Raw genomic sequence first — 22,956 nt, 5'->3', positions numbered from 1 at the left:
AAAATAATTATAAAATATATAATTGCATATTTCTTCTTTCTTAACTGACCTAAAAATCAATTATATAAAACAATATACTTGTATTGTTGGACTTATAGCATATAAAAATGTAAATTGATAATATCAGAACTAAGGACGTGGGTGGGAGCAAAGCTATATTGAATTAAGGAAATGATACCAAATGGTAACTCAAATCCACAGGAACAAATGAGAGAATCAGAAATGTTAAATTAGAAAGACATCCTGTGTTCATGGATCAGAAGACTTACTGTTAAGATAGCAACATTTCCCAAACTGATCTATAGATTCATTGCAATTTCTGTGAAAATCCCAGCTGTCTTCTTTGCAGAAATTGACAAGCTGTTCCTAAAATGTATATGAAAATCCAAAGGACCCAGAATGGCCCAAACAACTTAGAAAAAGAACAAAGTTGGAGAACTCACACTTTCTGATTTCAAAACTTAACTTGCAAATACTGTGATGCTGGCATAAGGATAAACATATAGAATAACAGAATAGAATTGAGAGTCAAGAAATAAACCATCACATTATGGTTAGTTGATTTTTGACAAGGGTGCCAAGATAATTCAATGGGGAAAGAATGGTCTTGTCAACAAATTATGCTGGGAAAACCAGATATCCACATGCAAAAGAATGAAATCAGACTTCTTCCTCCAACATAGACAAAAACTAACTCAAAATGAATCATAGTCTTTAATGTAAGAAGGAAAACTGTAAAAAGATCTCAATCCTCTGAGTCTTCTATAACAGAATACTGCAGAATGGGTGGCTTAAACAGCAGAAATTTATTTTGTCAAAGTTCTGGAGGGTAGAAGTCCAAGATCAAGGTGTCAGCAGGGCTGGTTTCAGATGAACCCTCTCGCCTGTCTTCATATGGCCTTTTCTCTGTGTGTGTGCATTCCTGATGTCTCTTGTAATAAGGATACCATTCCCTATTGTATAAGGACCCCACCCTTATGACCTCATTTAAAATGAATTGCCTCTTTAAAGGCCTTATCTCCAAATACAGTCACATTGGGGGTTAGGGCTTCAACATGTGAATTTGGGGGGAACAAATTCGAGTTTATAACAAACACTTAGAGGAACATATAGGAGTAAACCTTCCTGACGTTGGGTTAGACAAGGCCCTATTAGATATGACACCAAAAGCATAAGCAACTAAAGAAAAAATAAATTGGAATTTATCAACTTAAGATAAACTTCTGTTTTTCAACTTTTGTGCTTCAAAGGGCCCCTGTAAGAAAGTAAAAAAAAACAGCCCACAATATGATAGAAAATATTTGTAAATCATATATCTGATAAGAAATTTGTATCTAGAGTATATAAAGAACTCTCACAACTCAATAGTAAAAAGATAACCTAATTTGAAATGGGCCAAGAATATGAATTGACATTTCTCCAAAGATATTCACATGGCCATTAAGTACATGAAAAAATGCTAAACATCATAAGTCACTAGGGAAATGCAGATGCAAACCATAATGAGATACCATGTCACACCCTCTGGGATGGCTATAATCAAAAAAACAGAAAATAACAAGTGTTTCTGAGGATATGGAGAAATTGGAAGCTTCATACACTGCTGATGGGAATGTAAAATAGTACAGCCACTTTGTAAAACAGTCTGGCAGTTCTTACAAGGTTAAACAGAGTTACCATATGATCTAGCAGTTTCACTCTTAGGTATATACTCAAGAGAAATGAAAACATGTTCACTCAAAAGCTTGTGCACATACATGAATGTTCATAGCAGCATTGTTTATAATAGCCAAAAAAATGGAAGCAACCTAAATGTCCCTCAACTAACTACTCATTGGATAAATAAAATGTGATATATCTGTACAATGGAATATTTTTTAGCAATAAAAAGAAATGAAGTACTGATATGTGCTACAACATGGATGAACCTTGAAAACATGCTAAGTGAAAGAACCCAGACATAATATGTCACATATTGTATGATTGCATTTATATGAATATCTATTAAGGCAAATCTATAGAGACATAAAGAAGATTAGTAATTGCTTGGCAAGAGGTGGGGTAGGGGAATGATGGGACAAGTGTTGAAGGGAAATGGGGAGTGATGCTACAGATACAGGGTTTCTTTGGGGAGTGATGAAAATGTTCTAAAATTGACTGTGGTGATGGTTGCAGAACTCTGCATACCCTAAAAACCATTGAATTATGTACTTGAAATGGGTGAATTGCATGGTATGTGAGTTATATCTCAGTATTGTTTTTAAAAATAAGGGAGAGAAAGGCTAAATTTTAGGTGAGTGCAAGTCAGTGTGTGGAGTAGAACACTGAGTCAGCCTCATTTCTCGAGCCCTACATATTTTAGTATGCTTTATACAGCACTGCCATCTTTAGCCTTACCCGAGCCTACTTCATTTAACCTGTGTGTCTCACCTCCGCATCCTCTGTTCTACAAGCAACACCTTGGCTCCATAGAAGGGACAGAAACCACAGGTCCTACATGTATGGCTTTGCTTCAAGAGACAGGTCCCTCTCCTGTGGTTGACAGGGTTGTTTAAGATCATTCAATAAGTAATTATTGAACATCTACTATTCAATATTGTTTAATACCACTCACATTAGTATGTGAGATACTTTTAGGGGCTATGTGAGATACTTTTGGGGACTTACAAATGTAAATAAAATTCCTTCAAATTCAGGTAAAGATTTATCTATGGTACAAGTAAAAAATAAGTTCATAAGAGTAAGAAAAATAAAATTCTGTGAAGCACCAAAGAGGGGAATCAATGAGAGCATCATAAGAGGAGATAGCATTTGAGCTTGGCCTTGAAAGAACAGTTAGGATTTCAAGATGTGGAGAAAGCCATGTAAACAGAATATCATGAGCAAAGGGACAAATGGTAGACATATGGCATTTATATGGTATAGTGACTAGTTAGCTGTGACACAAGCCTAAGAGATGGACAAAACCAGTTTCACACCTACTGCCTTCTCTCAATCTCTGTTCAAGCACCTTGGCACACAAAGGTGACAAGATAAAGCTATGAAGCTGATATCCAATATTACTACCTCTCTTTTCTTTTTTCCTCTCTATCCAAGAAATTAAGGTAGGTCATTACTGCTACAAGAAAGACCCTTTGCTGCTGATGCTGCCCTGTGCTGTGGTTGCTGTTTTGACAGAGGCACGGATCAGGAGGAGTTTGCAATCTGATGATCTGAATCATATAGTCCTTTTTAATTTTAAAGTTAGAGTTCTGTGATTTAACATATTTGTCAATAGATCAAAGATTTAAATGCAAAAAAAGAAACGGAAAGTACTAGAAACATTCATGGGATAAAGCTTTTTAATAAAAGCTTCTGAGAAGAAAAATATACTGTAAACAAAATCAAAGTTCAAACAAACTAGGAAAAATACTTGTAACATATGATGGGCAAAATTCTAATTTCCTTAATATTTATTAATATATTAATAACAGAAGGACGAGCAATTCAATAGAAATTGGTGAAGGACATAAAAAAACAAACAGTTCATAGGAAAAGAAATAGAGTTGGCTTATAAACATAAGAAAAGACAACCTTACTCAAAATAAAAAAGCTACAAATTAAAGTGCAAGGAGATTCTATTTCTCATCCATTAGAATGGTAAAGATCAGAAACTTTTATTAAAGCCTGTGTTTACAAAATGTGTTGGAAAAAGGCAGGCAGCGCTAGTTGGTATGTAAACTGTGGAACTTCTTTGCAGAATAACTTGGTGATGATCATCAACATTTAATTGTACATGTGAAGTATTTAGAGAGAAGTGTACCCATATTTGAAGCTTACTTTGAAATGTATCAAAAAATAAGGTGGACTGTTGCATGGATATATATGTGATTAAAAAGCACAGTAAAATGTTAGTGGTTGAGTCCAGATGGTGTGTAAAATCTACAGGTGCCATGTAAAATTCTTTTATTTTTTTGTCTGAAAATATTCAAAATAAAATGTTGGGGAAAATGCATAAATCTGTGACTCAGCAGTTAAGAATTTACCTTGATATACTGGTGCATGTACACAAAGATGTAAATACACAGATATTCATTGCAGCATTGATTGTAGTGATAAAAGATTAGATACAACCTAAATGTCTTTCAATAGGGAACAGGTTACATGAATAGCCATTCAGTGGAATGCTATGTAGCCATTAAAAAAATGAGGCAGATATATTTAAACTTTTCTCCAAGTTATATATGAAAAAGGCAAGGTGCAGCATAGTATACTACTCTTTGTATAATTTTTGTATATGCATAATGTATCTCTGAAAGGATACGGAGGAAACTGGTAAGACTGGTTTCTCCCAGAGAGGAGATTTGGCAGGGTGGGAGTGATGTGATTCTGGGTGGGGGAAAAACTTTCACTGTGTAATTGTTGGTATTTCCCTTGATGGCAGGGGAGGGGAAAGAAGTTAGTTTTTAAACAAAAATGGATCATATTGTGCATATTTGGAAGCAGTATAGCATCTTGGTTGGGAACTCAGTCTCTGAAGTGAAACAGAAGTTGATAGTCAATTGAGTCCTGGTTCCACTATTTATTAGTTACATGACTTGAGGCAAATGTTTAACTTCTCTAAGCCTCAGGCAGAAAACAGAGGTACCCACCTCTTAGGGTTGTTTTGAAAATTGAATGTATGATTCATGCAAAACATTTTATTTATAAGCCCTATCTTTATATAGCTTATATTTAGAATAATTATCATTTTTACTCCCCAAAATATGGTTTTGAGTTCTTAAAATCATAATCTTTATCTACTTCTTAGTATTTAGACTCCCTCCAAGTCTTCTTTGAAATATTTGTCTTTCTTTTTCCAGATGCCTAGGTTTGTATATTTAAACACAGCACAAATTAGTTACCTGTAGAATTAGGAGTCGGATACTTTCCATTAAAGCCTACAAATAACAATTAAAATTCTTTCATGTTAAAATATGGTGGTATCTTACTTAGTTGAAGAGTAGCCTAGGACTGATTTGTGGTGTTATTTTTATGCTTTAGGAATCAAAGTGTCTCCCATTATTCCTAAGCGGGAGTGGGATTATTTGGTATAGGGGGGTCAGTTAGTCACTGTGGCTGCCTGTAAAGCCTGTAGTGATAATTGACTAGCTCTATATCTTTATTCTCTTTTTCCTCAGGACTTCATATCGTCCACAGCCTAGATGAAGTTAATTTCATACAGAACCTTGTGTTTTACATCGAAGCTGCATATAAAACTGCTGTAAGTACTCATTTTGGAATGAATTATAAACATGTGATGTTCTTAAAATACTGGACAACCTAATCCTTCTCTTAATGCTCCCCTCATAGTGAACCAATCTATAACGCTTCTGGCAGAAATTGCCTTCAGCCTCTTTACTAAGCTCTGTCGTCCTCTGTTTGCCTTTCCCCAAGGGATTTACAGAGGCAGGAGGGTCAAGGTGCAATGCTTTCATTCCTTTCAAACTCTGTAATACTTCATGGTATGTATTGGGCAATCTGGGGCTAAATTGTGGTCTTATTTTAATGTTTGTGGTTAATGGGAGCAAGATGGCTAAGGAGTATTATGGGTCAGTTAGCTACTTAGAAGTAAAATTTAGTCATGTATTTAATATCATCTGTAGACATTGATTCAGTGCTTACTATACAAAAATAGTTACTCTTTCTTATGACTACATATGAGGTAGGTTTTTATTGTCATAATATATTTAACATCTCTCTCAGGGTTTGCTGTTCTTCATTGCATGATGTTCATTGTATTGAAAATGGCTGTGTCATAAGTAGTCCAGTTTTTTTTTAGCTGTTTAGTTGTTTTAGTTTGGTTAGCTGTTTTTTAGTTGTTACAGATGTGAGGATAAATCTGCAACCTGTCAATCCATATTTACCAGAAGGATAATTCTAACATAGACATATCTGATGCAGACAGACATTATTTGTTGATGGATTGCTTTGTTTTCTGATGCCATAGGCCTGCTGTGATCCAGGGTAAAAGCCAGTGTTCTCTGACCTCTCTGTTGCAGCCAAGGGTTGCAGCAGTAGAATTAATGATATTTGTGCCTTCTCATACTCTAATCTTTGCTGCACAGACTAGTGTAGAGCTGGGTTTAGGGGCAGATGAGACTCACCATGGGATAAATATGGCTTACCTTTCTGAAGCTCCATCTTTTGACTCAAAGATTTGATATTAAAAGTAATTTAAGGTAAATACCAAAATAAATATAGGTGTGTGTGCATGTGTGTGCACGCACATGCATGTGTGCACATGGGTATTTCCAAGTTCTGTTCAATGAGAGGGCCTAGAAGCCTGACACCACAGTGGCAATGAGGACCAGCATCCAAGTCTTGAATGTAACTATCATTCTCTAATAAAAGAAACCAGGATTCCTTGTAGAATTGGTTGATTCCAGGGCTGGGGCAGGGAAAATACGAGATGAGACTGTATTTGGGTATCTTATAGTGACAAAAAGTGAGGAAGTGTTCAGAAAAATGGAGCATGTCAAAAGGGCACAGGAGCCAACCTAGAAGAACTCCCAGTGGCCAGAGCTGGAACAATTTGAGCAAAATAAATAATGATAACATTTTATTACAACCCAGAGAATAACCTAAATATCTATAAGTTCATACTGATGTAAATAAATAGCTGAGTAAATAAATGAGGGAGAAAGGATAACTCTTCCTTAGAGAAGAATTGCAGTTAATGAGTGTAGAGGTAATGAAGGAACTAGAAAATCACCATTGAAATCACCACTGTAATAACTGTCACAGGCACAATTCACTGATGGATGCTAAATTAGTGGGTGGATGTTTGAGGAGAAACAAGATATTTGCACAATCGTAAAGTATCTCTCTGAAGATAATTATTAATTACAGGCACACCTCATTTCACTGTGCTTCCTTCGCTCTGTTGCACTTCACAGTTAATTGTGTTTTTTTACAAATTGAAGGTTTGTGATAACCCTATGTCAAGCAAGTCTATTGGTGCGATTTTTCCAACAGCATTTGCTCATTTCATGTCTCTGTGTCACATTCTGGTAATTCTTGCAGTGTGTCAAACCCTCTGCCAGCAAAGAGATTATGACTTGCTGAAGTCTCAGATAATGGTTAGCATTTTTTAGCAACAAGGTATTTTTAAATTAAGGTATGTGCATTGTTTTTTAGACATGATACTATTGCACACTTAATAGACTATAGTATAGTGTAAACATAACTTTTATATGCACTGGGAAAGCAAAAAAATCATGTGACTTGCTTTATTGCAGTATTCACTTTATTGCTGTGGTCTGGAACTGAACCCACAATATCTCTGAGGTATGCTTGTAAGTAGTATAGTAATACAATAGTATAATAGAAAAATAGTAACAGTAGAATGGAGAAACTCTGCAGACACCACCTTAACCAAGTCATTAAGGTTAACATCACCAGTAATGACATCAACATCGTATACCTCTGATACGATGTGCTAAGAAGGAGCATAATGTTTGTAGTATTCTAGTATTCTTGCCAAAAATGCATAACCTCAATCTAATCAAGAGAAGACATCAAGCAAACCCAAACTGAGGGAAATCTATAAAATATATGACCACTAATCTTCAGGAAGTGTCAAGGTCATGAAAGATAAGGCTTGAGAAACTAACTGATTGGAAGAGACTTAAGGAGGCATGACAAATGCAGCATGGTATTCTGGATTGGATCCTGGAATACATAGAAAGGTCGGACTGCCATGGCAGTCCAGTGGTTAAGACCTCACCTTCCAATGCAGGGGGTGCGGGTTCGATCCCTGGTCGGGGCGCTAAGATCCCACGTGCCTTGTGGCCAAAAAACCAAAACATAAAACAGAAGCAATATTGTAGCAAATTCAATAAAGACTTTAAAAATGGTCCACATCAAAAAAAATCTTTAAAAAAAAGGCTATTAGTGGGGGAAAAAACGGTGAAATCCTAGTAAAGTCCATAATTTGGTTACTAGTATTTTACTAATATAAATTTCTTCACTTGACAATTGTACTGTGGTTATGTCAGGTATTAACATTAGGGGAAGCTGAGTGAAAGGTGTATGGGAACTCACTGCTATTTTTGCAACTTCTCTGTAAATCTAAAGTTATTTGGAAATGAAAGGTTTTTAAAAAGTAATTTTAAATGTTATCTTTGTATTATCGAGGGGCCGTATAGAACTATGGTTAAGAATGTAGGCTTTGGAGCACTTAGACTCTAATCCTAGCTCTGTTATTCATTAGCTATGTGACCTTGGGTGAGTCACTTGACCTCTCTTTGTACCTCAGTTTCATCATCTATAAAATGTAAAGGTTAAGGAAGAAACTGTAATAGTGTAAAGTGCATAGGTAAGTGCATGGTACATTGTCAGTGCCAATAGAGAGTAAAATTAGACTGGATGTTTATGATAAAATATTTGGATGATGTTTAGGCTCTGTCTCCTAGACCCCCTAGGTGTCTGCTTTGATGAAAAATTTTGAGAAGCACCTCTTTAGATGAACTAAGGTACAGTTCTTAGTCCTGATCAACTGTCAAGATATCTTCTAACTTCTTGGAGGCCCCAATAGAATTTAAAACTACTGGGAGAATAGCTACAGGGGGAACCCAACTCATTGGCCTCTCCTTAATAAGCATTGTGGGCAAGCGTATGTATGGCGAGTTAGCTAATACTTGTGCCTTTTATTCAAGGTTTGTATATCTAGTAAGTGTTTAGTAGTGATGATTTGATAATGGTGTGTTGGTTATTTTATGCCAGGACTTCGGGATATGGGAACGTGGAGATAAGACCAACCAAGGAATCTCAGAATTGAATGCCAGTTCAGTTGGAATGGCAAAGGTAATTTTCCTTGCTTTGTTTTTACCAAGTGTGGGATAAGGAATTCTGGTACACCTTTGCCATAGATAAAGCCTTAACATGAATGTGGACCATCATCAAATTAATTGGTCTTTTAAACCATAGGCAGTATTCAGAGTCTCCAGTATAACTATGGACATATAGGTGAAGACTTCTTTCATAAGTTCCAGATTTTTATGTACAACTGCTTTTGTAGCATATCTCTATTTACATATCATATAAAGACCTTAGAAAACATATCTTAAACTAAACTCATCATCTCTATCACTACAAAAGCAAACAAAAGGAGGCTTTTTTTCCTTCCATACACTAGTTGACAAAGCTTGATATCAGGGAACCATCTCTCAATCCTCCACCCCCCTCACTCTCCTGCATCCCCTATATTGTTATCTTCATCATCATTATTGTGTTCCACTTGCCTTCATCTCTTCCTTCCCACTGCTACTGCCTTAATTTCAGCTTTCATCTATGGAAACAGCAAGAAGGCATAAAATAGGATAGTAGGAATAGGATCAAACATATTCATTATAATGATAAATACACATGGCTTGATTTGTTTCCCCTACCTAAAGGCAAAGGCACAGATTGATTTAAACAACGAAGAAAGGAAATCCAGTCTATACCTATACCACCTCTAAGAGCTCTAAGACGACAAATTGCTACAGAAAGATTAAAAACAGAAGGATGGACAAAGTGTGGCCAAAATAAGCAAAAAAGAGTACGGGTGACTACGTAAATTCAAATGAAGTAGAATTCAAAGCAAAAAGTATTACATGGAACAAAAGAGGACAAAGAGGGTCCAGATAGAAGGCACAGCCTACAATGAGAAAGTCTGGCCTGGAATGTAGTTTCAATTAATACAGAGCAAAATGTATTAGAAATACAAGGCAAAATAGAAACAGTTATAAAGGGACAATTTAACAAAAGCCACTGCTAGGCTATGACAGATAAAATAAACCAAAAATAAGTTCATAGAAAATTTAAACTATATAATTAATGTGGTTGAATTAATTAATATAGAACTTTGTCCCTACAAAATATATATTCCCTAGGTAACCATTTTCTTTTTTATGTATTTTAATTAACAAAGTGATACAGATATTGAGCTTATTTTTAAAAACTAAACCCTACTCTATTTACCTCTATGTAACCTGAATTTTTAAATTCAACAATCTCACATTTCACTGAACAACATAACCAAACATCCTCTTTCTTACAGGTAATCTAATTCATTCTTTTCAATATTTAATAATTACTTTGTTGATGATAATGCTTTAGTGTGGATCCTTGTACATATATCCTGGTGAACTTGCACAAATAGTTTTGTAGGATAGATTCCTAAAAGTGAAAACATTGGGTTAAGGGATATACACTTTATTTATTTATTAATGTATTTATTTATTTTGGGCTGCATTAGGTCTTTGTTGCTGTGCGTGGCCTTTCTCTAGTTGCGGCAAGCGGGAGCTACTCTTCGTTGTGGTGCGTGGGCTTCTCCTTGTGGCGGCTTCTCTTGCTGCGGAGCACGGGATCCAGGCACGCAGGCTTCAGTAGTTGTGACGTGTGGGCTCAGTAGTTGTGGCACACGGGCTCTAGAGCGCAGGCTCAGTAGTTGTGGAGCACGGGCTCAGTTGCTCCGTGGCATGTGGGATCCTCCCGGACCAGGGATCGAACCCGGGCCCCCTGCATTGGCAGGCAGACTCCTATCCACTGCGCCACCAGCGAAGTCCCTGCTTTCTCTTTCTATTTACACATACACATTATTGTTTTTGAACCAGTTGAGAGTAAATTGCAGACATGATGCCTCATGTCTCCTAAATAGTTCAGAGTGAATTTCCTCAAAGACTGTCCCATAACCATGGTACAATCATCAAAATCAGGAAATGAACACTGGCATTATACTACAACTTAATCCAAAGACCCCATTCAAATTTCTTTAATTGTCCCAATAATATCATTTATAGCAAAACACAAAAACAAACAAGAAAACCCTTATGATCCAGGATCCAATCCAGGATAACATGTTATGTTTAGTTGTAATGTCTCTTTGGGCTTCTTTAACCTGATAATACTTTAGACTTTACTCACCTTTTATGACCTTGGCATTTTTAAAGATTGTTTTATAGAACGTCCTTCAATTTGATTTTGTGTGATATTTCCTCATGATTTGTTTCAAGCTATGCATTTTTGGAAAGAATACCACAGAGGTAAGATGTGTCCTCAGGACATAATCAGGAAGTACAAGATGTGGATTTGTCCCATTACTCTTCATGTTAAGTTTGATGGCTTCATTAAGGTGGTATCTGCCATATTTCTCTGCTGTAAATTTGCTTTTTTTCCGCCTCGTAGTTGATAAGTATTTTGTGCCTGGATGATATCTGTTTAACCCATTAGGTCTCAGTTTAGACATTTCTCCAGGGAAGCTTTCCAGAACTACCTGCTATCCCAAAGACTAAGTCAGTTCTACCTCACAATTGAGGAACTACAAATAACTAATAAATACATGAAAGAATATTCAACCTTATTAGCAAATTAATGCAACAGAATCACCATTTTTCTATCAAATTAGGGAAAATTTCTAAAATAATACCTGGTTTGCATTAAAGAAGGTTGTATCATACACTGCTGGTGATAGTTATATTGGTACAACTTGCATGAAAGGGAATTTAGCATTATGTCCTAAAAATTGTTTATATCCTGTACTTCAGGGAATTAGTGCTTAGAAAATAACTCATTCTACTCTGTTTTTATGAGTTTGACTTTTTTAGGTTCCACATATAAGTTATATAATACAATATTTGTCTTCCTCTACCTGCTTATCGCACTTAGCATAATGCCCCCAAGGTACATCCATATTTTCGCAAATGGTAGGTTTTCCTTCTTTCTTTTTTTCTTTATTCTTTTTGAATTTTATTTATTTTTTTATACCGCAGGTGCTTATTAGTTATCCATTTTATACATATTAGTGAATATATGTCAATCCCAATCTCCCAATTCATCACACCACCACACCACCCCCCACCACTTTCCCCCCTTGGTGTCCATACTTTTCTTCTCTACATCTGTGTCTCTATTTCTGCCCCGCAGACTGGTTCATCTGTACCATTTTTCTAGATTCCACATATATGTGTTAATAAAAAAAATTGTTTTTCTCTTTCTGACATACATCACTCTGAATGACAGTCTCTAGATCCATCCACGTCTCTACAAATGACCCAATTTCATTCCTTTTTATGGCTGAGTAATATTCCATTGTATATATGTACCACAACTTCTTTATCCATTCATCTGTCGATGGGCATTTAGGTTGCTTCCATGACCTGACTATTGTAAATAGTGCCGCAGTGAACATTGGGGAGCATGTGTCTTTTTGAATTATGGTTTCTCTGGGTATATGCCCAGTAGTGGGATTGCTGGATCATATGGTAATTCTATTTTTAGTTTTTTAAGAAACCTCCATACTGTTCTCCATAGTGGCTGTATCAATTTATATTCCCACCAGCAGTGCAAGAGGGTTCCCATTTCACCACACCCTCTCCAGCATTTGTTGTTTGCAGATTTTCTGATGATGCCCATTCTAACTGGTGTGAGGTGATACCTCATTGTAGTGTTGATTTGCATTCCTCTAATAATTAGTGATGTTGAGCAGCTTTTCATGTGCTTCTTGGCCATCTGTATATCTTCTTTGGAGAAATGTCTATTTAGGTCTTCTGCCCATTTTTGGATTCAGTTGTTTGTTTGTGTAATATTGAGCTGCATGAGCTGTTTATATATTTGAAGATTAATCCTTTGTCCGTTGTTTCATTTGCAAATATTTTCTCCCATTTTGAGGGTTGTCTTTTCGTCTTGTTTATGGTTTCCTTTGCTGCGCAAAAGCTTTGAAGTTTCATTAGGTCCCATTTGTTTATTTTTGTTTTTATTTCCATTACTCTAGGAGGTGGGTCAAAAAAGATCTTGCTGTGATTTAGGTCAAAGAGTGTTCTTCCTATGTGTTCCTCTAAGAGTTTTATAGTGTCTAGTCTTACATTTAGGTATCTAATCCATTTGAGTTTATTTTTGTGTATGGTGTTAGGGAGTGTTCTAATTTCATTCTTTTACATGTAGCTGTCCAGTTTTACCAGCACCACTTATTGAAGAGACTGTCTTTTCTCCATTGTATATTCTTGCCTCCTTTGCCATAGATTAGTTGACCATAGGTGGGTGGGTTTATCTCTGGGCTTTTTTTCTTGTTCCATTGATCTGTGTTTCTGTTTTTGGCCAGTGCCATATTGTCTTCGTTACTGTAGTTTTCTAGTATAGTCTGAAGTCAGGGAGCCTGATTCCTCCAGCTTCGTTTTTTTCCCTCAAGACTGCTTTGGCTATTCTGGGTCTTTTGGGTCTCCATACAAATTTTAAGATTTTTTGTTCTAGTTCTGTAAAAAATGCCATTGGTAATTTGAGAGGGATTGCATTGAATCTGTAGATTGCTTTGGTAATATAGTCATTTTCACAATATTGATTCCTCCAATCAAAAAACATGGTGTATCTCTCCATCTATTTGTATCATGTTTAATTTCTTTCATCAGTGTCTTATAGTTTTCTGCATAGAGATCTTTTGTCTCCCTAGGTTGGTTTCTTCCTAGGTATTTTATTCTTTTTGTTGCAGTGGTAAATGGGAGTGTTTCCTTAATTTCTCTTTCAGATTTTTCATCATTAGCATATAGGAATGCCAGAGATTTCTGTGCATTAATTTTGTATCCTGCAACTTTACCAAATTCATTGATTACATCTAGTAGTTTTCTGGTGGCATCTTTAGGTTTCTCTATGTATAGTACCATGTCATCTGCAAACAGTGACAGTTTTACTTCTTCTTTTCCAATTTGTATTCCTTTTATTTCTTTTTCTTCTCTGACTGCCGTGGCTAGGACTTCCACAACTATGTTGAATAAGAGTGGTGAGAGTGGTCATCCTTGTCTTGTTCCTGATCTTAGAGGAAATGCTTTCACTTTTTCACCATTGAGAATGATGTTTGCTGTGGGTTTGTCGTATATGTCCTTAATTAAGTTGAGGTAGGTTCCCTTTATGCCCACTTTCTGGAGAGTTTTTATCATAAACGGGTGTTGAATTTTGTCAAAAGCTTTTTCTGCATCAGTTTAGATGATCATATGATTTTTATTCTTCAACTTGTTAATATGGTGTTTTCATATATTGAAGAATCCTTGCATCCCTGGGATAAAACCCACTTGATCATGGTGTATGATCCTTTTATTGTGTTGTTGGATTCTGTTTGCTAGTATTTTGTTGAGGATTTTTGCATCTATATTCATCAGTGATATTGGTTTATAATTTTCTGTTTTTGTAGTATCTTTGTCTGGTTTTGGTATCAGGGTGATGGTGGCCTCATAGAATGAGTTTGGGAGTGTTCCTTCCTCTGCAATTTTTTGGAAGAGTTTCAGAAACATGGGTGTTAGCTCTTCTCTAAATGTTTCATAGAATTCACCTGTGAAGCCTTCTCATCCTGGACTTTTGTTTGTTGGAAGATTTTTAATCACAATTTCATTACTTGTGACTTGTCTGTTCATATTTTCTATTTCTTCCTTGTTCAGTCTTTGAAGGTTGTACCTTTCTATGAATTTGTCCATTTCTTCCAAGTTGTCCATTTTATTGGCATAGAGTTGCTTGTAATAGTCTCTTAGGATGCTTTGTATTTCTGTGGTGTCTGTTGTAACTTCTTTTTCATTTCTACTTTTATGGATTTGAGGCCTCTCCCTCTTTTTCTTGATGAGTCTGGCTAATGATTTATCAGTTTTGTTTATCGTCTCAAAGAACCAGCTTTTAGTTTTATTGATCCTTGCTATTGTTTTCATTGTTTCTGTTTCATTTATTTCTGCTCTGATCTTAATGATTTCTTTCCTTCTCCTAACTTGGGGCTTTGTTTGTTCTTCTTTCTCTAGTTCCTTTAGGTGTAAGGTTAGATTTTTTATTTGAGTTGTTTCTTGTTTCTTGTGGTAGGCTTGTATAGCTATCAACTTCCCTCTTAGAACTGCTTTTGGTACACCCCATAGGTTTTGGATCGTCGTGTTTTCATTGTAATTTGTCTCTAGTTTTTTTTTTATTTCCTCTTTGAGTTTTTCAGTGATCTCTTGGTTATTTAGTAATGTATTGTTTAGCCTCCCTGTGTTTGTGTTTTTTACGTTTTTTCCCCTGTAGTTGATTTCTAATCTCATAGTGTTGTGTTCAGAAAAGATGCTTGATATGGTTTCAATTTTCTTAAATTTACTGAGGCTTGATTTGTGACCCAAGATGTGATCTATCCTGGAGAATGTTCCATGTGCACTTGAGAAGAAAGTGTAATCTGCAGTTTTTGGATGGAAAGTCCTATAAATATCAATTAAGTACCTCTGGTCTATTGTGTCATTTAAAGCTTGTGTTTCCTTATTAATTTTCTGTTTGGATAATCTGTCCATTGGTGTAAGTGAGGTGTTAAAGTCCCCCACTATTATTGTGTTAGTATTGATTTCCTCTTTTATAGCTGTTAGCAGTTGCCTTATGTATTGAAGTGCTCCTATGTTGGGTGCATATATATTCACAATTGTTATATCTTCTTCTTGGATTGATCCCTTGAACATTGTGTAGTGTCCTTCCTTGTCTCTTGTAACATTCATTATTTTAAAGTCTATTTTATCTGATATGAGTATTGCTACTCCATCTTCCTTTTGGTTTCTTTTTGTATGGAATATCTTTTTCCATCCCCTCACTTTCAATCTGTATGTGTCCGTAGGTCTGAAGTGGGTCTCTTGTAGACAACATATATATGGGTCTTGTCTTTGTATCCATTCAGCGAGCCTGTGTCTTTTGGTTGGAGCATTTAATCCATTCACATTTAAGGTAATTATCGATATGTATGTTCCTATTACCATTTTCTTAATTGTTATGGGTTTGTTTCTGTGGGTCCTTTTCTTCTCTTGTGTTTCCCACTTGGAGAAGTTCCTTTAGAATTTGTTGTGTAGCTGGTTTGGTGGTGCTGAATTCTCTTAGCTTTTGCTTGTTTGTAAAGCTTTTGATTTCTCCTTCAAAACTGAATGTGATCCTTGCCAGGTAGAGTAATCTTGGTTGTAGGTTCTTCCCTTTCATCACTTTAAATATATCATGCCACTCCTCTCTGGCTTGTAATGTTTCTGCTGAGAAATCAGCTGTTAACCTTATGGGAGTTCCCTTGTATTTTTTTTGTAGTTTTTCCCTTGTTGTTTTCAGTAGTTTTTCTTTTTAATTTTTGTCACTTTGTTTACTGTGTGTCGCGGTGTGTTTCTCTTTAGGTTTATCCTGTATGGGACTCTCTGTGCTTCCTGGACTTGTGTGGCTATTTCCCTTCCCATGTTAGGGAAGTTTTCAACTATACTCTCTTCAAATATTTTCTTGCGTCCTTTCTCTCTCTCTTCTCCTTCTGGGACCCCTATCATGTGAATATTGTTGTGTTTAATGTTGTCCCCGAGGTCTCTTAGGCTGTCTTCGTTTCTTTTCATTCTTTTTTCTTTATTCTGTTCTGCAGCAGTGAATTCCACCATTCTGTCTTCCAGGTCACTTATCTGTTTTTCTGCCTCAGGTACTCTGCTGATTCCTTTTAGTGTATTTTTCATTTCAGTTACTGTATTGTTTGTCTCTGTTTGTTTGTTCTTTAATTCTTCAAGGTGTTTGTTCTTTATTTCTACCAGGTGTTTGTTAAACATTTCTTGCATCTTCTCGATCTTTGCCTCCATTCTTTTTCCAGGGTCTTGGATCATCTTCACTATCATTATTCTGAATTCATTTTCTGGAAGGTTGCCTATCTCCACTTCATTTAGTTGTTTTTCTGGGGTGTTATCTTGTTCCTTCATCTGGTACAAAATCCTCTGCCTTTTCATTTTGTCTGTCTTTCTGTGAACGTGGTTTTTGTTCCACAGGCTGCAGGATTATAGTTCTTCTTGCTTCTGCTGTCTGCCCTCTGGTGGATGAGGCTATCTAAGAGGCTTGTGCAGACTTCCTGATTGGAGAGACTGGTGATTGGTAGAGCTGGGTGTTGCTCTGGAGGGCAGAGCTCAGTAAAACTTTAATCAGCTTTTCTGCTGATGGGTGGTGCTACGTTCCCTCCCTGTTTGTTGTTTGGCCTGAGGCGACCCAACACTGGAGCCTACCTGGCTTTTTGGTCGGGCTAATGGCAGACTCTGGGAGGGCTCATGCCAAGGAGTACTTCCCAGAACTTCTGCTGCCAGTGTCCTCCCCGGAGTGAGCCACAGCCCCCCACCCCCGCTCCCGCCTCTGCAGGAGACCTTCCAACACTAGCAGGTATGTCTGGTTCAGTCTCCTATGGGGTCACTGCTCCTTCCCCTGGGTTCTAATACACACACTACTTTGTGTGTGCCCTCCAAGAGTGGAGTCTCTATTTCCTCCAGTTCTGTCAAAATCCTGCAATCAAATCCCACTAGCCTTCAAAGTCTGATTCTCTAGGAATTCCTCCTCCTGTTGCCAGACCTCCAGGTTGGGAAGCCTGACATGTGGCTCAGAACCTTCACTCCAGTGGGTGGACTTCTGTGGTATAAGTGTTCTCCAGTTTGTGAGTCACCCACCCAGCAATTATGGGATTTGATTTTATTGTGATTGCGCCTCTCCTACCATCTCACTGTGGCTTCTCCTTTGTCTTTGGATGTGGGGTATCTTTTTTGGTGAGTTCCAGTGTCTTCCTGTCGATGATTGTTCAGCAGTTAGTTGTGATTCTGGTGCTCTCACAAGAGGGAGTGAGCGCACGTTCTTCTACTCTACCATCTTGAACCAGTCTCCTCCTTGTTTCTTATGGCTGAATGATATTCCATTATACACACATACAAACACACACACACGCACACATACATACACACACAGATGCAGGTATGCACACACATACCCCACATCTTCTTTATCCATTCATCTGTTGACAGACACTTAGATTGTTTCCGTACATTGTGAATGATGCTGCAGTAAACATAGGAGTGCATATATTTCTTTGATATCCTGTTTTTATTTCCTTTGGATATATACCCAGAAGTGAAATTGCTGGATCATATGGTTGTTCTAATTTAATTTTTTGAGTAACCTCCATACTTATTATTTTCCATAGTGGCTGAACCAACTTGCGTTCCCCCCAACAGTGTGCAAGGTTTGCTTTTATCCATGTCCTCACCCATACTTATCTTTTTTATGATAACCATTCTGACAGATGTGCGGTGATATTGCATTGTGGTTTTGACTTGCATTTCCCTGTTGATTAGTGATTTTGAGCATCTTTTCATGTACCTGTTGGTCATTTGTATGTTCTCTTTGTAAAAAATGTCTATTCATTTCCTTTGTCCATTTTTTAATTGAATTATTAATTGTGTACGTTCTTTATATACTTGGGATATAAACTTCTCATTATATATGTGGTTTGCAAATATTTTCTCCCATTCTCTAGGTTGCTTTTTCATCTTTTTGATTATTTCTTTTGTTGTGTAGAAGCTTTCTATTTATTTATTTATTTATAAACATCTTTGTTGGAGTATAATTGCTTTACAATGGTGTGTTAGTTTCTGCTCTATAACAAAGTGAATCAGTTATACATATACATATGTTGCCATATCCCTTCCCTCTTGCATCTCCCTCCCTCCCAGCCTCCCTATCCCACCCCTCTAGGTGGTCACAAAGCACTGAGATGATCTCCCTGTGTTATGCGGCTGCTTCCCACTAGCTGTCTGTTTTACATTTGGTAGTATATATAAGTCCATGCCACTCTCTCATTTTGTCCCAGCTTACCCTTCCCCCTCCCTGTGTCCTCAAGTCCCTTCTCTACGCAGAAACTTTTTAGTTTGATGTAGTCCCCCTTATTGATTTTTGCTTCTGTGCTTATACCTTTGGTGTCATCTAAAAAATCATTGTCAAGACCAATGTGAAGGAAGAGTTTTGTGATATCCAGTCTTAATGTTTAATCCATCTTGAGTTAATTTTTGTGTGTGGTGTAAGATAGGGGTCCAATTTTATTGTTCTGTATGTGATTATCCAGTTTTCCCAAAACTGTTTGTTGAAGAGACGATATCATTTTCCCATTGAGTGTTCCTGGCTCCTTTATCAAATATTAATTGACTGTAAATGCAGGGGTTTATTTCTGGGCTCTCTATTCTGTTTCATTGGTCTATGTGTCTACTTTTATGCCTGTATCATACTATTTTAATTACTATACCTTTGTAGTATAGTTTGAAATCAGGAAGTGTGATGCCTTCAGCTTTATTTTTCTTTCTCAATAGCTTTGTCTATTTAGGGTCTTTTGTGATTCCATACAAATTTTAGGATTTTTTTTATTTCTGTGAAAAATGCCATTGGAATTTTTATACGGATTGCGTTGTATCTATAGATGACTTTGGGTAGTGTAGACATTTTAACAATATTAATCTTCTGATCCATGAGCATGGGGCTATCTTTCCATTTGTTTTTGTCTTAAATTTCTGTCATCAAAGTATTGTAGTGTTCATTGTACAGATCTTTCACCTCTTTGGTTAAATTTATTCTTAAGTATTTTATTGCTTTTGATGCTGTTGTGAATGGGATAGTTTTCTTTATTTCTTTTTTAGATGTTTTGTTGTTAGTGTACAGAAAACACAACTGATTTCTGTATGTCGATTTTATATCCTGTAACTTTACTGAATTTGTTGATTAGTTCCAACAGTTTTTTGGTTGAGTCTTTAGGGTTTTCTATATATGAGATCATATCATCTTCAAATAATGACAATTTTACTTCTTCATTTCTGATTTGGATGCCTTTTATTTCTTTGTCTTTCCCAATTGCTTTAGCTAGGACTTCCAGTACTACGTTGAATAAGAGTGGTGAGAGTGAGCACCCTTGTCTTGCTTTAATCTTGCAGGAAAACTTCCAATTTTTCACCACTGAGTAGAATGTTAGCTGTGGGTTTGTTGTATATGGCCTTTATTATGTTGAGGTATGTTCCTTCTATACCAAATTTGTTGAGGGTTTTTAATCATGAAAGTATGAATGCAGCCTCCATCTCAAGTGTCTCTGGGACAATATGGGAGACCAGAAAAACCCTCAGAGGCGGAATAAAGAATGTTATTGTATTTTCTGTTCTGCTGAACATATTTAAAATGATATCATGTTCATTGATATGATACCAGGGGTAGAGGGAGAAGAAATATACGCATTTGTAATGCTGAAGTTGTACTTTCCTTCTTTGTTCCTCAAAGGCAGCCCTGGAGGCATTAGATGAACTGGACCTGTTTGGTGTGAAAGGTGGTCCCCAGTCAGTTATCCATGTCCTAGCTGATGAAGTGCAACACTGCCAGGTAAGAGAATAATGGACAACGTTATAGAAAAATGTATTTTTACTCAGACTCAAATTTAGCATGAGCTTTAGAGTAAGCAGAACTGAATGAGAGTACATAATCTGATTTATTACCATGTACCAAAAATGTCTTGTTAAGCATCCTATAGAGATGAGCCTGATACAGCATGAGCTATAACAGAGATCATAGTGCTGTTCTCTCACCCAAGGTTATAAAGTGATCCTATCACAGTATATGGAATTCTCCACTATTATTGTATCAAGGGTATATGGGCTCTGCTCCTGAGTATCTCCTTTTCTAAATATCCCAAGAGAACAAGAGGTGATCGATTTTGAGTGTTCTTCTTGATAGTGGCTCTGAAACTTTCTCTTGTCCCTGGTTGGCCCTCGGGTTAGATGTTTAGAGATTAGACTGTTTAAGTGGTAAATGCATATCTTCAGTTTTGTTTAGGATTACTCTCTGTATTGAAAGAGTAAGGTTCTTGTCATTGACAAGATGGCCTTTCTTGTCTTCTTCAAACCTTGATTAGATACCCATGGTGTTCTAGTGAATACAGTCTTACCTTCTAATTTTAAAAATGCAAAATTTTCCATGGAAAAGATAAATTTCAGGGATATAGGAGCTAAGCCTTCCACATCTTGCTTCCCAGCAGCTACATTTTATCTTTATGCTTAGATAGTTGCTAATGGAGCAACAGCATTATGAGTGGGATAATGATGTTAGAGTATTCTTTATCCATTAGCAGCTGCTTAAGAATCAGGATTAGGAGGCACTGAGAGCAGGATTAAGACAAGGGATGATTTATAGAAGTAGTCTTCTAAGCTTTCACTATTAAATCATTTTTAGATTTTCAACTGAATGATCCTCTTCAACATACATCTTTTGAAACTAAAGCTAATATGAGTTATTTACTAATGTGCCACATTTGACTTCCTTTCTTTTAGTCTATCCTTAATTCGATACTCCCCCGGGCTTCAACATCCAAAGAGGTTGATGCTAGTCTACTTTCAGTTATTTCCTTCCCAGCCTTTGCAGTAGAGGATAATCAGTTGGTGGAGCTCACAAAACAGGAAATCATCACTAAGCTTCAGGTATGTCCATATGTGCCTTTCTTTTCTTTCAGCTCTAATTTTAAGGCTAAATTAGTATCTTTGTGAGTCTTGAATATGACCTATGTTGGTGATTTAACCAAGTGATCAGGGTTAACATCACCAGTAATAAGATGTACTGACATCATGTACGCCCTGATATGGTGCACTGAGAAGCACAAAGCACCTCCGTGATGTCCTTCCCAGGAATGCGGTACCTCAATCTAATCATGAGAAAACATCAGACAAAACCAAATCGAGAGGCATTCTACAAAGTAACTGACAAACACTCTGCAAAAATGTCAAGATGATGAAAAACAGGGAAGGACTGAGGAACCATCACAGATTAGAAGAGACTAAGGAGACATGCCAGCTAAATGCAGTGGTATCCTAAATTGGATACTGGAACAGAAAAAAAGCGTCAGTGGAAAAACTGATGAAATCCAAATAAGTTCTATACTTTGGTTAATAGTGTTGTACCAAGGTTAATTTTTTGGTTTTGGTAAATTTTCTGTGGTTATTTAAGATGTTAATATTAGGGGACAGTGGTTGAAGGATATACAGGGACTCTGTACTGTTTTGGGAACTCTTCTGTAAGTCTCAGATTATCTCAAAATTTTTAAACTGTGTTTTCTTTTTTAAAAAAACTGTGGTCTCTTATGAATTGTGTGAGCAGGACCGCATAGATTAGTAATTGGGCTGTCACAGACTTATCCTATTGTGGAAAGCCATGGAGAAGATAAAATAAAAACACTGCTTTAGGGAAGAGCCTGCAACTTAGCCCTCGCTTGAAATCACATTGCTGAAATCACTTTCTGCTGCTGGACTGATATCAGGGTTTTTTAAAATTATTTTTTAAGTATCATGTCTCTATTGATGATAGGTTGGCACATGTAGCTGTTGCAAAGGATACATTTCTGATTAATTATATTGCTGTACCAATGTTCATTCTTCTGGCTTGTTTCCTCTGCATTCCCAGGGTCGTTATGGTTGCTGTCGCTTTCTACGAGATGGATATAAAACTCCTAAAGAGGTAGGTTTGTTTTCCCCAAAATGAGTCCAAGGTAGGATGGTCACTACAGCAGCCTCATTCAGAGAAAATACCTCATTCAGAGAAAATACTTACCTCATTAATGGTACTTCAAATAATCACTAAATAGGATAACCATAACTGATGTTTGCTACCTTTGTTAGGATTAGTTGCCAGGTTTTGCTTGTGAGCCCTTCTGGATTAAATAAAATAGAGGAAGGTGTAGTCCTTCCACCTCTTGAAGTTGGTTAGTTTCAGGAAAGAGCTACTGATGGATGCTTAAGTCAGTGGATGAAAATTTCGGCAGAAACAGATTATTTACATAGTCTCAAAATGTTCCCCCCCAAATATTTAATTATTACAAAGGGAAAAATCTTTCTGTCAGTAGATCCTTTTGGATCCCTTCCACCTTTTGCAGTTGGTTAGTTCTAAACAGTACTTGATCTTGAAAAGTTAACTTCCTTTCGTTCCACTTGTCAAAAGTTCTCCTTGGAAATATCAATGGAGAAAATTTAGTATTATTAAAAGGGAATGAATGGTTGGTAACCACTTTCATTGACAATGTAAATATAGTTTAAGGCTCAGGTTTGCTGGTTGAGAGCCATTATATATTTTTTTAAATTACCGAGCTCAAACTCTTCTGGTTTACTTCCTGTCTTCCATTTTATTCTTTAAGCC

General features: G+C 36.6%; 1 protein-coding gene across 4 annotated transcripts in view; it reads left to right on the top strand.

Annotated features, from left to right (window-relative positions):
- Positions 1-22,956, top strand: part of PHKA1 (phosphorylase kinase regulatory subunit alpha 1) — a 130,930-nt gene that overhangs the window by 13,838 nt on the left and 94,136 nt on the right. For all 4 annotated transcript variants that reach the window (XM_027099629.1, XM_027099628.1, XM_027099627.1 and 1 more), the window contains exons 5-9: positions 5,160-5,242; positions 8,746-8,826; positions 20,062-20,160; positions 21,105-21,251; positions 22,228-22,281. In XM_027099629.1, coding sequence (XP_026955430.1) covers positions 5,160-5,242; positions 8,746-8,826; positions 20,062-20,160; positions 21,105-21,251; positions 22,228-22,281 — 464 coding nt within the window. The remainder of the gene's footprint in view (positions 1-5,159; positions 5,243-8,745; positions 8,827-20,061; positions 20,161-21,104; positions 21,252-22,227; positions 22,282-22,956) is intronic.

The sequence above is a fragment of the Aethalodelphis obliquidens genome, unplaced genomic scaffold, assembly GCF_003676395.1.
Source record: "Aethalodelphis obliquidens isolate GAN/ISIS:26980383/991018 unplaced genomic scaffold, ASM367639v1 scaffold135, whole genome shotgun sequence".
NCBI lineage: Eukaryota > Metazoa > Chordata > Mammalia > Artiodactyla > Delphinidae > Aethalodelphis > Aethalodelphis obliquidens.
Note: the sequence above shows the minus strand (reverse complement) of the source record. Positions and strands in the feature narration are given on the sequence as shown.